The 16,394-nt window shown below is 42.0% G+C and overlaps 1 protein-coding gene across 8 annotated transcripts in view; it reads right to left on the reverse strand.

Annotated features, from left to right (window-relative positions):
• The window catches only part of CAP1 (cyclase associated actin cytoskeleton regulatory protein 1), a 28,433-nt gene extending 12,798 nt beyond the window's left edge, over positions 1-15,635 (reverse strand). The window contains exons 1-2 of one of the 8 annotated variants that reach the window (XM_043875814.1): positions 15,140-15,635; positions 519-640 (exon numbers count right to left, since the gene is read on the reverse strand). In XM_043875814.1, the coding sequence (XP_043731749.1) occupies positions 519-630 (112 nt within the window). In that variant the 5' untranslated portion in view covers positions 631-640; positions 15,140-15,635. Of the gene's footprint in view, positions 1-518; positions 644-14,899; positions 15,090-15,139 lie in introns of those variants that run through there. The other 7 variants (XM_043875810.1, XM_043875815.1, XM_043875812.1 and 4 more) reach the window with 7 other exon arrangements.
• Between the last annotated feature and the right edge of the window lie 759 nt (positions 15,636-16,394).

The following is a 16,394-nucleotide window of genomic DNA, read 5'->3' on the forward strand; positions in this document are numbered from 1 at the left end:
GGTAACACAGTAAACAGAAGGCTGGATTATGAGTCAGGAGCTTGCATTCTAGCTCCAGAATTACCATTAACTTCTTGTGTGATCCTAGCTAAGTCGCCGTTCCTAACTGAGCTTGATTTCTTTAATCAACAGAATGAAAATAAACAAAACTACCCCCCACTGAAGTTCCTTTTAGCCTAACATTCTATAATTCAACTGGTACATATGCAAAATGGTCAATCTGCCAATAATTTGGAGAGAGGAAATTTTAATATCACTTGTCATTTGACTTATACTAGAGTCATTCTGCTAAAGAAAGAACAGGAAATAGTATACAAGCAGGAAGTTCTCGTGTTAAAATAACTTAACCACAGGCCTCCCTGCATACAAGTCACTTCCTCCCTTATCTTAAAGGCGATGAACTTTCTAAATGTTTCAGGAAGTTAGCTCCAAAGGAGAGACTATACCAAGACAGAAAATGTTCAGGCCAGGACACCAGGTTTCACTCAACGCCTTCTACTGGCGTGTACACTGCTTACCTTTTGCAGCACTGTCTCCATACCCACAGTGTGTGTCAGATGCATGGGAGACTGCCTCCAGGCGGCCCACCGCTCTCTCCAATCTTTCTACCAGATTTTGCATGTCAGCCATAATGTACCACCTGCTGAAACAGATCAAATGTTATTTGTTGTTTTAGTATGACACAGAACCTAGGAAGGAAAAAGAAAAAAGAATGCCCTGGAGATGAAGAAGATGCCAATTCTGAGGAACAGAAACATTTTACAGTAAAATAAGACGGAAGATAGTCTAGGTTATTTGCAGAAGCATGCAGACCTCACTAAGCAAAAGAACTACCCAGGAGACAGTGTTAACTGAAAGCAAATACTTACTCATCCAAATACTTAGTGAATATTTACTATGATGTCATCAACTAAGTATTTGTGTAAGAATTTAGAATTTACAAGGAACAGTCACATATATTCTCTCAGTTTATCAAGCCTCTCAACAACTACTTATGAATGGAAAGATAATTACTATATTCTTAAAGATAGGAAACAATTTCAATGAAGTTAAATGACTTGCCTGTAGTCACAAAGTTAGTTAGTTGGGAAGCCAGTACTCAAATTCAAGTCTTCTGGCTCTAAGTTCAGTGTTTTTTCCTTTTTTTTTTGTGACGAAGTTCAGTGTTTTTTCCTACAACATCCTGCTGCCTGCAGGCAGAATGCCCAAGGCCAAGATGAACAGGGTATTTATCCTACCCACAGTAACTTATAGTATAACACTTTACATGTGCACTAAAACTATTAAAAACAAACAGAAAAAAATTTAAGGTGACGTAAGTTGCAGGCAAAATAACACAGGATTTCAGAGGAGAGAAGAATATATCAGCTGGAAGGGTCATCAGATAAGGCTATCAAGGAGAAGCTGCCAATTTGAGCCAGGCTTCAAAGGAGGATGGGCGGGATCTAGATATGCAGTAGAGAAGGAAAACAAGACATATCCAGAAGAGCTTGTTATAGATTTTTCACAAATACCAATTTACTGAACTAGCCTTGTTCAATGTCTAATATTCTAAAGAAAGGAAGATCCTTTCTTCTCAAAAGAGGAGGGACCTTTTCTGGTTTGTTTCCTAAACAAGTTTATCCTCTACCATCTAGACCACTACCTGGCAGGTTAGCAAGTGTTCAATAAATATTTATGAAGTCAATGAACCTGAAGTATAGAATCCCAGAACTCCAGAGGGACAAGGATTCTGAAAGTTGCCCACAAACACATATAAGTAAGTGTTAACGTTACCAATATACATCAATATAAAGTGGCTGAGATTCTAAGTGATCTTGTAAAAATCAGTCAGGTGAAATCTGAACCAAAGACTTGGAAAGATTTCATTTCAAAGCACTAATCTGGTCAGGTAACTGAAGACGAATAAACTCAACTCCCTTGAAGCCACCTAAAACGACAACAGAATCACAATTCCCTCAAAGATGACAACATGACAGAATACCTCAATTTAACACATCGTCTTCCCTGTGCAAGAGAGAAGCAACTCACAAGACAAACTAAGAAAGACAAGATCATCCCTGCCCACTCTTTTCTGTGTACAGGCTCTGATCTCTCAGAGGCCAGTGATTTGCCAAAGCATGTTGTTTAAAAGCTAATCAAAGAGAAAGATGAGAATGTGAACCAAATAAACCTTTCCATTCCCCGGCCTGGAGAGGCAGCAGGAGCCTCCGAATCCTTACTGAAAATGAACAGACTATGGAGCAGACTAGAAGCATCCATAACTCTCCCTTACGTTACAGCATGATCAAAGTATCCCAATTGCTGCCCTGTTTGTTCTGGGTACTATCCAGGGACAGTCTAACATATAATCCATCACACTTTGTAAACACCACAGAGAAAGGCAGTGAATGCAATAAACTCCCAAGTTACCTTCCATTAACAGATACCACTCATTCTGATATAAAACATGTTCCTCCATACATAATGGATGCTACAGGTTGAGGACACTGCTAACATGGTAATACAGTACAAGTGTCTCTAAAGGCTGCCGGGGTTGGTGAACCTGTCTTAATAGCTTAATAATACAGCTTCATGGGATTTTGGTTTCTTCTTTTCCGTTTTTCATTTGTACTTATAAGTTTTTAATTCTAAACAAGCTATCGTTCTGCTGTTTAACTTAAGCAGAACAAGAAAGGACAAAGCAGCTATCATTAAAGCTAATCTCATTCCACCACTAATCAAATATAGGAAAACAGTACCTAGTTTTTTGTTTTTGGTAGGGGTGGACTGAAATTTGAGATGTCATGAGAAAGAATGTTTAGAATTGAAGGGATCAAAAGACATACCTTGTCTTATGCTCTATGATGTATATATACCATTCTTTAGGTGGTCATGTTCACTCCAAAACTGTCAGCTACTATTATCATATTACTATTCAGTCTACTCGCCGAGTGATACCACCACAATCACCTACAGACTAACAATTCCCAGAGCAGTATCGAGCTCAGGCCACTCTTCTGGAATTCAGAATTTTAGATCAAGCTCCCACCTAAACATCAACTAGATGTCCCAAAGGAAATATCCAAAACAGAACTCATCATTTTCCCTAACACTGCTCCTCCAGACCCCACCCTCACTGTTTCAGTAATACAGCACTTACAGCACTGTTAGCAATCACTTGAGGTAATCAAGACAGTAACCTGCACCCCAATACTCACTGGAGCACTATTTACAACAGCCAGGACATGGACGCAACCTCTATGTCCATCAATAGAGGAATGGATAAAGAAAATATACATACAATGAAATATTAGTCAGCCATAAAAAGGAACAGAACAGTGCCATTTGAAGAGACACGGACAGACCTAGAGACTGTAATACAGAGTAAAGTCAGAAAAGCAAGTACATACAATATTATTTAAATGTGGAATCTAGAAAAATCATACAGAAGAACTTATCTGCAAAGCAGAAATAGAGACACAGAGGTAGAGAATAAACTTATGAATACCAGGGGTGGGCAGGAGGGGGGATGGGATGAATTTGGAGATTGGGATTCACATACATACACTACTATGTATAAAATACATAGGCTGTATATTGTTAACCTGCTTCTTTAACTTATATGCAGAGTACATCATGAGAAATACTGGGCTGGATGAAGCACAAGCTGGAATCAAGATTGCTGGGAGAAGTATCAATAAACTCAGATATGCAGATGACACCACATTTACGGTAGAAAGTGAAGAACTAAAGAACCTCTTGAAAAAGAGGAGAGTGAAAAAGTTGGCTTAAAGCTCAACAATCAGAAAACGAGGATCATGGAATCTGGTCCCACCACTTCATGGCAAATAGATGGGGAAACAATGGAAACAGTGAGACTTTATTTTTTGGGGCTCAAAAATCACTGCAGATGGTGATTGCAGCCATGAAATTAAAAGACACTTGTTCCTTGGAAGAAAAGTTATGACCAACCTAGACAGCATATTAAAAAGCAGAGACATTACTTTGCCAACAAAGGTCCGTCTAGCCAAAGCTTTGGTTTTTCCAGTGGTCATGCATGGATGTGAGAGTTGGACTATAAAGAAAGCTGAGCACTGAAGAACTGATGCTTTTGAACTGTGGTGTTGGAGGAAACTCTTGAGAGTCCCTTGGACTGCAAGGAGATCCAACCAGTCCATCCTAAAGCAAATCAGTCCTAAATATTCATTGGAAGGACTGATGCTGAAGCTGAAAACTCCAATACTTTTGGCCACTTGATGTGAAGAACTAACTCATTTGAAAAGACCCTGATGCTGGGAAAGATTGAAGGCAGGAGGAGAAGAGGACGACAGAAGATGAGATGGTTGGATGGCATCACCGACTCAACGGACATGAGTTTGAGCAAGCTCCAGGAGTTGGCAATGGACAGGGAAGCCCTGTGTACTGCGGTCCACGGGCTCACAAAGAGTCGGACACGACTGAGCTGATGTATAAACTGATATATAAAATAGATAACTAATGAGAACCTATTGTATAGCACAGGGAACTCTATTCAATGCTCTGTGGTGACCTAAATGGGAAGCCAATCTAAAAAAGAGGGGATGTATGTATACATACAGCTGACTCACTCTGCTGTACAGCAGAACTAATACAACACTGTAAAGGAGCCACACTCCAATCAAAGTTAGAAAAAAAAGACAGTAACCTGGAAACTGTTGGGCAGTACAGTATACTGGTTAAGAGCATTATTCTTCTGAGAAGTCAGATAGATTGGGAGTCTCTGTGTCTGAGTGTTACCAAACTTTTTGAACTCAGCTTCCTTATTTGTAAAAAACAGGAACAACAGCATAAAATCCAAAGGGCTGTAGAAAGAATACGCGAGGAAATACATGTAGAAGTGCTTGACTGGCTCAGTTCTGAAACACAGCTAGGATTCCATAAACATTAACTAAATTGTCTTCTTACTAATCTCATCAGTCATCGAAATCCACAGGCTCTATTCTGTGTATCATAAATAGATGCCCCTTGTCTTCATCCTGATTTATAAAAATTCAGCCATCATGACTGCCTAGATTACTGCAATAACCTCTTTACTTGGAGAAGGAAATGGCAACCCACTCCAGTACTCTTGCCTGGAGAATCCCATGGATGGAGGAGCCTGGTAGGCTACAGTCCACAGGGTCGCAAAGAGTCGGACTGAGCGACTTCACTAACACACCCTCTTATCCATTCTCCTTATTACCACAGTGACTCAGAGTAAAGTCCAAACAAGGGTTTCCACAATCTCGCCCTGTTTTATTTCCCACCACTCCACCAGTTTTATCTCCTGTCACACCTTTCCTCAACATTCCATAGCAACCCAAACTACTGGCATTTTCCAGAAAGAGTTATGCTTTCTCTCACTTTTAAGACTTTTCAGTGCTATCCACTCTGCTTGGTTGCTTTCCTTTCCCAACCTGTTCCTTATCTCATAACTTGTACTGCCTTTCTCAGATTCAGCTATTGTTTCACCTCCTCTAGGAAGTTTTTTCCAGTTTGGTATGCTTTCCCTTCTCAATCTGCCCCTAGAATTCCTACCATTCATTAAATCTCAGCTAAGGTATCATCTCACCAAGAAGCATTTCCAGTATGTCTCCCACAATACTTCATTGTGTACTTATTTCTACCACACATTTCACACACTGCTTTAAAAACATTTAAGTCAACAGGCAATTAGTCACCATACAGAAAAGACCACATCTTGCCTTTTTAATTCCAGTACTATAAATGTGGTAGGCACTATAAACACAATAGGTTAATACAGGTCCTTGAAAAACATGATAATAATAAGGGCTTTTACCTCTCTCCCCTCAACACAAGTCTGGCTGTCTCCTCAACACAAGTCTGGCTGTCTCCTCTCTCTGTTAAGTCTGAGGAGAAGTGTGGTGTGTTTCTCCCCTGTTCTTAAAAAAAATTCCTCCCTGCCCTAATTGTAGGATCTAACAAACATTCTCTCTCAAATGAACACAGCCTTCTTGGGCACAAATTACACTGATATAGAGATTGTCAAACCAAATACCTTAAGGAAGATAACCTTATTAGATGATATAATATCAATTAAAAACAAAATTCCCCGACTTCCCTGACAGTCCAGTGGTTAGAACTCCACACTCCCAATGCAAGGGGCACAGGTCCAATCCTTGGTCGGGGAACTAAGACTCCGCACGCCTCAAGGTGCAGCCAACAAAACAATCAAAAGATTTATAAAGAAAAAAAAAAAACCAAAACTCCCTTATAGTTGTGCTTTACATCATCAAACTACTGCTTCTTTTGTCCAATAATTCTATGATGTATGTTACAAAGATACTGATCCCCATCTTTAGAAGAAAGAAACAGACAGACGTTAAAGTGGGGAGAAGACAAATTCTCAGGCTCTTCCCACCACTCCACATGGCTTTCAAGCACTTAAGGGACTAACTGGTTCATCACAGCATCCAGCCCCAGCTGTTTGCTGAGCACAGCACTGTAGCTTCAAGGTCTCTTTACAGTGTCCTGAGTCACAATATTAGCAGCCTTCAACTTCTCTGCTCTCAATTTCCTCCATGGAGGCCAATATTTTTTTTCACCTTCAGTAGAGATGACACATATTTGGAAGGTAAATATTTAAAATAAGATTTTTCCCAATATAGAATTGCCAAAGCAGAGAACTATAGCTATGCCTAATCTTGTTACCTGCCATTTTTGGTTGCCAATAGCCAAGAACTGTATGTAAGCAGTTCCATAAACAAATATACAGATTCCCAACTATTTAAGCGTTCATCATAAAGCCTCAGAAGGCAAGGCAGTCTTAATTACTCAAGGATAAAACTAGGATTCAGGAGACCAAGGTTTGAGTCCCAACTCTGCCATGTATTAGCATGTATTAGCCATGTATTAACTTCAGGACAGTCATTTAATGGATCATCACCTAGCATACCTGGGGCTTCCCAGGTGGCGTTAGTGGTAAAGAACAAGCCTGCCTATGCAGGAGACCTAAGAGATACGGATTCAATCCCTGGGTTGAAGGAAATGGCAACCCACTCCAGTATCCTTGCCTGGAAAATCCCATGGACAGAGGAACCTGGCAGGCTACAGTCCATACGGTCACACGGAGTCGGACATGACTGAAGTGACTTAGCATGCATGCACCTAGCACACAGAGATGTAAGGATCAAAGGAGTTGGTTTCATAGGTAAGTAGCTCAGATGGTAGTAAAGAATCTGCCTGCAATGTAGCAGACCCCAGTTCGATTCCTAGGTGGGGAAGATCCCCCGGAGAAGGGATAGGCTACCCACTTCAGTATTCATGGGATTCCCTGGTGGCTCAAACTGTAAAGAATTCACCTGCAATGCAGGAGACCTGGGTTTGATCCCTGAGTTAGGAAGATCCCTGGGAGGAGGGCATGGCAACCCACTCTAGTACCCTTGCCTTGAAGAATCCCCATGGACAGAGGAGCCAGGTGGGTTATAGTCACAAAGAGTCAGACACAACTGAGCGACTAAGCACAGTCTCTTTGGGAGCCTTAAAATACAGTTCAAATGTAAAATGTTATCACTGCCTACCATGTACTAGAATACAGGCTCCAGAAGCATGAGAAATTTCTTCATTCTCCCTGCCCCTGCTCCCCTAACTGCCCCCTCCCCCAAATTTCCAGCATCTAGAAAACCTGGCACATAGAAGATGCTCATAACATGAAAGTGCTTAGCACTGACACAGCTACTGAAGAAATGGCAAACCCACAGTCTCTGCCATATTCTCTGCTTTCATTCTTATTGAGAAGGGCAACACAAATGCCAATGGAATAAATACTGGAGACTATATTTTTTAAAGTTCTGTTAACAGATTAACTAATTTGGATTGGGAAAAGTTAAAGTATCAGCCAATACACTGGAGCTTTTACAGCCAATACACTGTTGTATGGTCCTAAATTACAGAGTATAAATGACTATATGCTTGGAGTTCAGAAGAAACCAATGAGGACTAGAGTTGGTTTCAGGAAAGAAGTGGGGCAGAAAAAGTAAAAGAAAAATGGAAAGACATTCTAGAGCAATCAAAAACAGAGACCAAGGAGGCTCAGTACAGAGTGTGAGCAGATAGTCCACATAGAATTATGGGAAATAAGCAAGGTGGGCTAGGTTATGGAGGGCACTGACAGCCAGGCAGTATTTGAATTTGGTGTTGTGACAAATGTGAAGCCTTTCAAGGATTTTGAATGAAGGAATAATACGATGAAAGCAAAATTTTTACAAGTACTGTCTGAGCGAATCAGTTTTGGGGAGAAAAAAGGACGATATTAGGATCTAGGTTAGGTTGAAAGCTGTTCAACTAGCTGCAAAATAAAAGTGCTACTACAAAAAACAGTTTTGATATTGCAAAGGGAAAAAAAAAATCACTTTTAGGCCACTAAGTGACCAGCACCTGAATTAAAAGCAAAATAGTGTTTCTGCTCTGAGGAAGTCTAGCAGGAGTGACAAAGCTATCTTTCATTGAATCACTGGCTCTCAGGATCGAGAAGGAGTCTACAAAGCATCATCAGATGCAAGAACAAATCTTTCAACATCCTTAGCAATTAGTCGGGTAGCCTCTGTTCAAACGCCCTCAGTGTGGAGAACCCAAGACTTCTGGAGGCAGCCTATTCCATTCACACAGCTCTAAGTATTTAAAAGTTCTTCCTTATATGGAGGCAAAACCAGTCTTCCCTGCAACCTCCACCCACTGATCTTGGTTCTGCCCTCTGAGGTCACACAAAACAAGTGAGCATTAAACACAGAACAAATATTAACTGTCTGGTACTGTGGAGTATAGTAGCATTCAGAGAAGGCAGTCAAAGATGACTCCAGAATGGCAAATTCAGGGAAGTAAGAGAATGATGATGCTATAGGCAAAAACAAGTTTCTGGCATGTTCTAGCTAAGGCAAGAACATGAGGTCAGTCCTGGATACACAGCCTGAACAGAAGATGAAGTTTCCAAGTAGGAATAGCCAACAAATAGTTAGAAATAAGCTTGGGAAAGGATCAAGACTGGAGATCAATGTTTACAAGTCATCAACAAGGAAACATCATTAAGTAATGAGAATGCACAGGCTTCTGGAGGGATATTATGCAGAACAAAAAGAAACGAGGAGCTTGATTCTCCAGCAACTTCTTTTGTGGTTTGAAACCAAGTGAAATCAGAAATGGTCAGTGACTCCTGCTAAAGCTACTTCATATTCTCATTCTAACAATTCAACAACCCAATTCCTTCTACCTGTCATTCAGAAGTAAATGGAACCAGGTTACTCCTACAGTTCTTGCCTCTTTTCACTAGGCAATTAAGGCAGTGGAATGAATTTCTACTTACAAAAAGCAGCTATGATTAAAATGTTTTCTACTTTGTCTGGTAGTTGTTCCTGTAGGTCATACCCTTAAGTAGAATTGAAAATAAAGCAACTATACAAGTCACCCTGTATATTACTGTAGCCCACCTGATCTGCTTCAAAATGCTTCTGTTGGCCCTTACTTTGAAATTCTGTTCCCAAGATGTTATCCTAAGGAAGTAATACTAATGTGGGAAAAGTGATAGGCATGAAGGTGTTCACTGTAGTGTTAGCTTAGACTTCTAATTACAGGGAAATAGCTACATGCACTGTGGAAAAAGACTTGAAAAGAACACAAAATTTACAATATTTGTCAAGTTAAAGTGATGGATTTTTGGACAATTTCCCCTTCTGTTTTCCAAACTTTTTTTTTTTTTTAAAGCATAGTTATATAATTTCTTTTAAATAAAAGACAACAAAACAGTTCCACTTGGATATCTCTTCTAAGCTACCACTAAAACATAAGGCATTAGTTTAGTTCTACTCCTAACAATATAGAAATTCTCATCACTAGCCTAGTGATGAGAACATGTTACAGAGCAAAACCTACACATGCTAACAGGATACTTACAAGTTGGCTTGTAACCCAGAAACCAAAGAACAGACAGCACTTTGCCTCAGTAAAGATGCTATCTAAATCTAACCCAAATCAGGAGCCACTGTTCTTCCCCAAGCATTTGGTTTCTCTGATGAAACCAATGACATTTAGTGCTCAAGTCACTGCCACCTGAGGTTTAGATTAAAACAGAAAGAAAGGTCTGTCTTCTAGGGAGGGAAAGAATTCTGCCCAATATCAGCACTTGTCTCCTGTTCCCTCAATAAACATGTCCTCTATCTAAAGCTCCAGGAGTGAGTAAAGTTAGTAATAGTGTACAAGCTGAAGTCAGACTTAAGAACTAACTGTTTCAATGCTTTGGGGCAAAGAGATAACTTTGTGTGGTCATGGGTTACCCTCTCTCTTATATTCAGTGAACATTCATTCATATTATGAAGACTAACAACATAAAAGCATTCAGCAGGCATCTTTTATATTATATAAGGAAAAACCACATTGGTTGATTTCAATTGGTAGTTGCTTTAAACAGAACAGCATTTCCCATTCTCATGCATAAAGATAGATTCAAGGATGTCATTTGTCCCTAGCCATGATTCAGCTACAGATATGAAAAGATCTGTGACTGTACCTCTATAATTAACTTAAGTACAGGAATTTTAATTTTCCTGGAGGGAATTTTCCCTGGAGGGAAAAAGACAACAACAACAAAAAAGCTCACTCTTTCCGCTAAACATTTCAACTATATTTTGCAGTGGAATGGAAAAATGTGACACAACAGGTTTGGTAATATAAGGCAAACAAAGCTGCATTGTAGCCGAGGAGTATTTTTAGAGCTTTGATAGTTTTTATTATGTTTACGTGATGGTATATAAAGAACAAATAGTTTCATGGTGAATGCTAGAGCTGCATTAACTCTAAGGTCATGAAACTACAGTTGACCCTTGAACTACTTGGAGGTATGAACACAGGCCCTCAGTGCAGCAGGAACTCCTCGAGTAACTTTACAGCCAGCCCTCCATATCCATCGGTGTAAGTGAACTCTTGTAAATCCATGTTGTACGAGGGTCAACTATATAACAATTTTATCAGTCAAAATAAATGCTGGGTAACAATATCATAAACTGCATGCAATTTAAACTAAATGATAGGGACTTTCCTGGTGGATAAGAATCCAGAAGATAATACAGAGGATAAGAATCCACCTGCTTTAAAAAAAAAAGAATCGACCTGCCAATACAGGGGACACTGGCTCGATCCCTGGTCCAGAAAGATTCCACATGCCTCAAAGCAACTAAGCCCATTCAACACAACTACTGATTCTGAGCTCTAGAGCCCACAACTACTGAGTCTGAGTATTGCAAATGCTGAAGCCCATGCACCTAGAGCCCATGTTCCGCAACAAGAGAAGCCACTTCAATGAGAAGCCCATGCACTGCAACCAAAAGTAACCCCCAGTCGCCGCAACTAGAGAAGGCCTGTGCGCACCAATTAAGATCCAGCACAACCAAAAATAAATAAATAAAATGAGAATCCCTGTTTGCTAAAGAAAGCTGTCTAAGTGCAGACAAAGAAAACAGGAATTTATATACCTCCAATATAGGAGAAATATAAATCAGCTGACTTGTGCTGTCAACTAATACAAATCTCATTTCTAGTGAGTGCCTAAACAATGGCTTTCTTCATTAAGATCACATTCTCTGAGGGGGAAAAAAACCACAAAACAGCCAGTCCTTCAAAGCCCACCCAGAAATTCCTTGAATAAACAATAATTCTTGACAATTCAATGAAACCATGATCCATTTCTTGTAAAGTACCCTGCACTTATCATGTGCCATACACTGTGTTAATCACGGCAATGGAGCCTGCCTTCAGAGAACTGAATTGGAGATAAGACACCACACAATCAGAGCTAAGATATTTTCTCATGCACTATTCTCAATCCAGGAGACATTTGGCAATATCTGAAGACGTTTTTAGTTATCACAGTTGAAGCCCTGCCCCTAGCATCTTATAGGTAGAGGCCAGGGATACTGCTGAAATCCTACAATGCACAGCACACCCCTGCAAAATGAAGAACTATTTGGCCCAAAATGTGAATGATGCTGAGGTTGAGAAACTCTGTTCTAATGTAATCATGAGCAAAAGGTAAGTGCAAAAGGTACAAATAAAATGCTAATAGTTTGGAACTCTCTAAATCAGAAAGTCAATCTGTACCACCCAATGAAAACTAAATTAAGGGTCTGACTCTGGAGAACTCTGTAAATTGGACAAATGAGTTTAGACTTGATTATCTGGGAAAATGAAGCCAGTGAAGGGGTAACAAGATGAAAATGGTTCTTTTCAAAAAAGCAGTCTGGTTTGGTTGAAAAGCTTAAGTATAGATATGAAAGCCAGCTTAATAGAATATAAAGAAACTGATGAGGGTAAGGCAAAGAAATAATCACTAGCACTGCCTAAGATATGGCTTCAGGATCCTCAGATTTCACATCTCAGGATTATATTTCAAACCAGAGGGTTCAACTTCCAATGACACTGCATTTGCTAAAGTAAAATGCATCTCTGACTCACCACACCTCACAGAAAACTGAAAGAAGGAAGTCACTTTTTAAAGGCTCAGTTCCTAGTTGAAAAAGTAACTGCAACTAAACAAAGGTATGTATAAGGAAGAAAAGGGATGAAAAAAAGGCTTCAATCCTTCAGGCTGGAAACATTTTACAAACTAAAAAGCTAACTTCTGCAAATAAAAAACACACACACTGAAGCTTAGCAATACTACCACTTTTGATTTGCATGACAGGTTGTACTTGACAAAGTACTTTCACTGCTACTATTTTATTTAAACTCCTCCAAAACGTCTGACTGATGAAATATTTCTGGGGAAAGGGGAAGAAAATTCAACTGCAATTTTTTATACTGAACAGCAGTAACTCAAACAATAAGCAAAATGGCAACCATAGAATAAATCCAAACGCATTCAAACAAGGCATCAAAAGCCCCTGACAATCTGGCAGCACCTACCTTTTCTTTCTGGTCTTATCTTCCTCTACAAACCCGAGGCCCAAGTACTTCACTGAACAATGTAAGTCCCCTCCTGCCTCCACATCTTTGTTCATGCTGTTTCTTCCAGCCGGGATACCTTATTAGACATCTTTGCCTAGATGTGCTGCAAACACCTCGAACTAAATACGTCCAAAATTCATTTTCTTTCCATGTCACCTCTCCAGTTAACCTTCCTCATAGAGTACCTATCTTGGTAAATAGTACTACCACTTCCCTAAACCAGAAAATCAGACAATTGTCCTAGGCTCCTTCTATTTCTTCATTTCCATAAATAATCAGCCTCCAAATCTATGGATTCCACCTTTTTCACATTGCTCAAATTTGATCCCTCCTCTTCTTTCCATTTTCACTTAGTTCAAGCCATTGTTCAACCTTCGGAACATTCGTCTACTTCCCCATTGAAGTTCTTTCCCTCCCCCCTCACAAATTATTAATAAAACATCAATATGACCACATCTTTTTCCTGGGTAAGAGGGTTCAAAGCCTCCCCACAGCTTTCAGGGTAAGCTCCAAATTCCTTAGCAGGGTTTACAAGGGCCTTCATATTTGATGCCACCACTGCCCACTTCCTCCACTTCTCTGAGCTTTACTGGAATTCCAGTCATGGTCTTTCAGTGTCCAGTCTCCATTTCTTGCATTGGACTCTTTGGCTGGAAATTCCTTTTTCAGATTCACCATATGGCTAAATAAATCCTGCAAGACTTACCCTCCCACTTCCTCCCCAAAGCCTGGAAACCTGGCTCAGGTAGCCGTCCTCTCAGAGCCCTGCGCTCACACAGTGCACTACAACACTGTAAGCTACCCACGATTTACTTGTCTGCTTCCTCCTCCACTCCAAGAGAACTACTGTATTCCTCCTGGTCACCAGGGCCAAGTGCCTCATTTCATATGTGCCTCACACATATTAAGGGCTCAGTAAATGACCAGCGAATGATTAATGTGCTGGGCTCCCCATCACCCTCGTTTTTCACTTGAACAGGGATCCCTATAAAGAGTTTCAATTGACACAGTTCTGATACTAATCTCTGCTTTAAGTTTCTCATTCTGTCTTCATCGAGCTCTTGCTGTCTGAAACTCATCTTAACCCCTGCTTCTGCAGAAGCGATTTTCCTGAGCCCCTTGTTACATACTGCCATAGTACCCTGTTCTTTCCTAACACGCATCACATTTATAGTATTTGTTAAATTTCCTGCGGACAATGTCAGATCCATGAAGGGAGGGTCTACCTTATTTTGTTTCTGCAACCCCTGGATATGGCAGAGTGCCTAACAAAAGAATAAACATAATTTGTTACACTGAATTTAATCCTGTGACGTGAGCAGAGATCGTCACTTAAAAGATGACAAAAATGAGGCTCAAACAAATTAAATAAAGCAACTATGGCCACCGATGCTTTGCAGTGGAGCCAGACCAAACCTGAGCCAATAGATTTCATGACCAGAAATATGAGATACCTTCAATAAAGTTAACTTGGGTTTTCAAGATAAGAACTACAGACTAAGAGAAAGGGGAGGCTCTCAGATTGCAAACACAAAGACCTGCTCCACTCTTAAAAAAAAAAACAAAAAACCAAAACTCCCCAGGCATTCCAAACAAGCTGTATTTTTAAATCAAAGTTCCACGCAGCGGGTAGCCTTTAAACCTGCAACTGCCTGAGAGACACCTACCGGAAGACCACCCCAAGGAACAGAAAGGTTCCTGGGAAATGAACGGGGGAAGGATCTGGGGCTGGTAAACTAAGGAACTGAAGTCTAGATTCCGATTCATTCCCTGTTAAAGATTGTTTCCGATTGTTTCGCAGTAAGACCTTAGACAAGCCTCGTCTCTTCGGGAATCAGTTTACCCATCCAAGCAATGGGGGAGAGACCAGGAATAGTGAAGACTCTAAGGTCTCGGAGGTTTCTTTCAGTCAAAACTCCTTAGGAATCAGGCCTCCGTTGAGACTGACCTCCAGAACCGCTAAGTCCAGCGGAGGGAGGGCCTCCATAGGAGAGCCCGGCTGAGCTGGTCACTCCGGCCCCACCTCGAGAGACCGCGCCCAGGATCCGGGGTCGGCGTAAGGGCCCCACCGCGCCGGCCCCCTCAGGAGGGCTCACCGCACGCACCTAGGCCAGAAAGGCCATTAATAACGCCAAAAGCCAGTGGGCCGAGGAGCGGACCCCAGTCACTCCCCACCACGCACACTCACCTCAGACTTCTGTCTCACCTCGGGACTGCGACCAGCCGCTCTCCACTTCCGGCAAGAACCGCCCAGCAACCTTCGCGCGACCCACTTCCGGGCCCTCACTGGGCGCGGCAACCCCACCGGAAATGAAGGGCCGGCGTTTTAGCCGGCCCAGCGGAGGGACCCGGGAGGAAGTCTGGCCGCCCGGCTGGTGACTCCGCCCCTTATCCGCCACGCCCAGGAGAAAGAATTCCCCTCCAGCTGGGGAAGAGAGCCCCGCCCCCGAGGCGTGAGCGACGGGGCGTGTCTAAAGCTAGACTACGCCCTCCACCGGTAGTAGACCAAGCTAAGCTCCGCCTCCCTCTGGGCGTGGATACCTCGGTTTCCCCGTTTGTGACGTGGGGAGGCCATTGGTCTGGGCAGTGTTTCGGGAGGACCTGCGGAGGCTAGGTGTGGGGAAGGGTCGGCAGGGATGCTCAGGCACAGCCCAGGGTTTCTGGGCGTGCCCGCCGCCGCCGCCGCCGCCGACCTGCTGGCTCTGGCCGGGGCTGGGAAGGTGGAAGCGCAACCCACTTCCTGTTAGTTCGGTGCGCTCTGTGACCATAGATGGTCAGGTCTGGGGCCGCGCGGAAGCCTCCGCCCCGCGGTTTAGGAGTCCTTCTTACCCGCACTCAGGGTGTGGTCCCCGAGAATAAGATGATCGAGAGGGGGAAAAAAAGATGAGCAGAATTAGAAGAGATCCTGCTTCGCTCTGCTAAAACCTGGCTTCTGAGGCATCTTTGCCCCGGGCTGGGCGTTCCCAGCCGGCTGCCAGTCAGTCCGGGGGAGGTTCAGCACGGTGGCCGCTAAGCGCAAGGCAGACTTCACTTCCGTGCTCCTTGTGCCTGGGGATCTGAGCTTTGTTCCCTCAAGGCTCACGCTTTCCAACCAGTGATTATCCTCCCACAAAGATTTTATTTCCAGAAAAGAATTGGCAAGTTGCCACTCCTTCAGTCGAACGCCTCTGACAGCTCCAAGCTTCAAGTTAAATGCAAGTGTTATATGCCAGAGTCACTCATTCAACAAATACAATTCTTATAATAACGACTACCATTTACTGCGCGCTGAGTACATGCCAGACCTCTGCTGAAAGCTTCAAGCTCATTTTCACTTAATTCTAATAGGAACTCTCCGCGGTAGGTACCATTATGGCCTCCAGTTTTAAAGCGAGGATGCTGAATTATTTGCCGAATTCACGAAGTGGAATTTTAGAGGAAACACGTCTATGTGACTAAACCCC

The sequence above is a fragment of the Cervus elaphus genome, chromosome 20 (genome assembly GCF_910594005.1).
Source record: "Cervus elaphus chromosome 20, mCerEla1.1, whole genome shotgun sequence".
NCBI classification, from domain to species: Eukaryota; Metazoa; Chordata; class Mammalia; order Artiodactyla; family Cervidae; genus Cervus; species Cervus elaphus.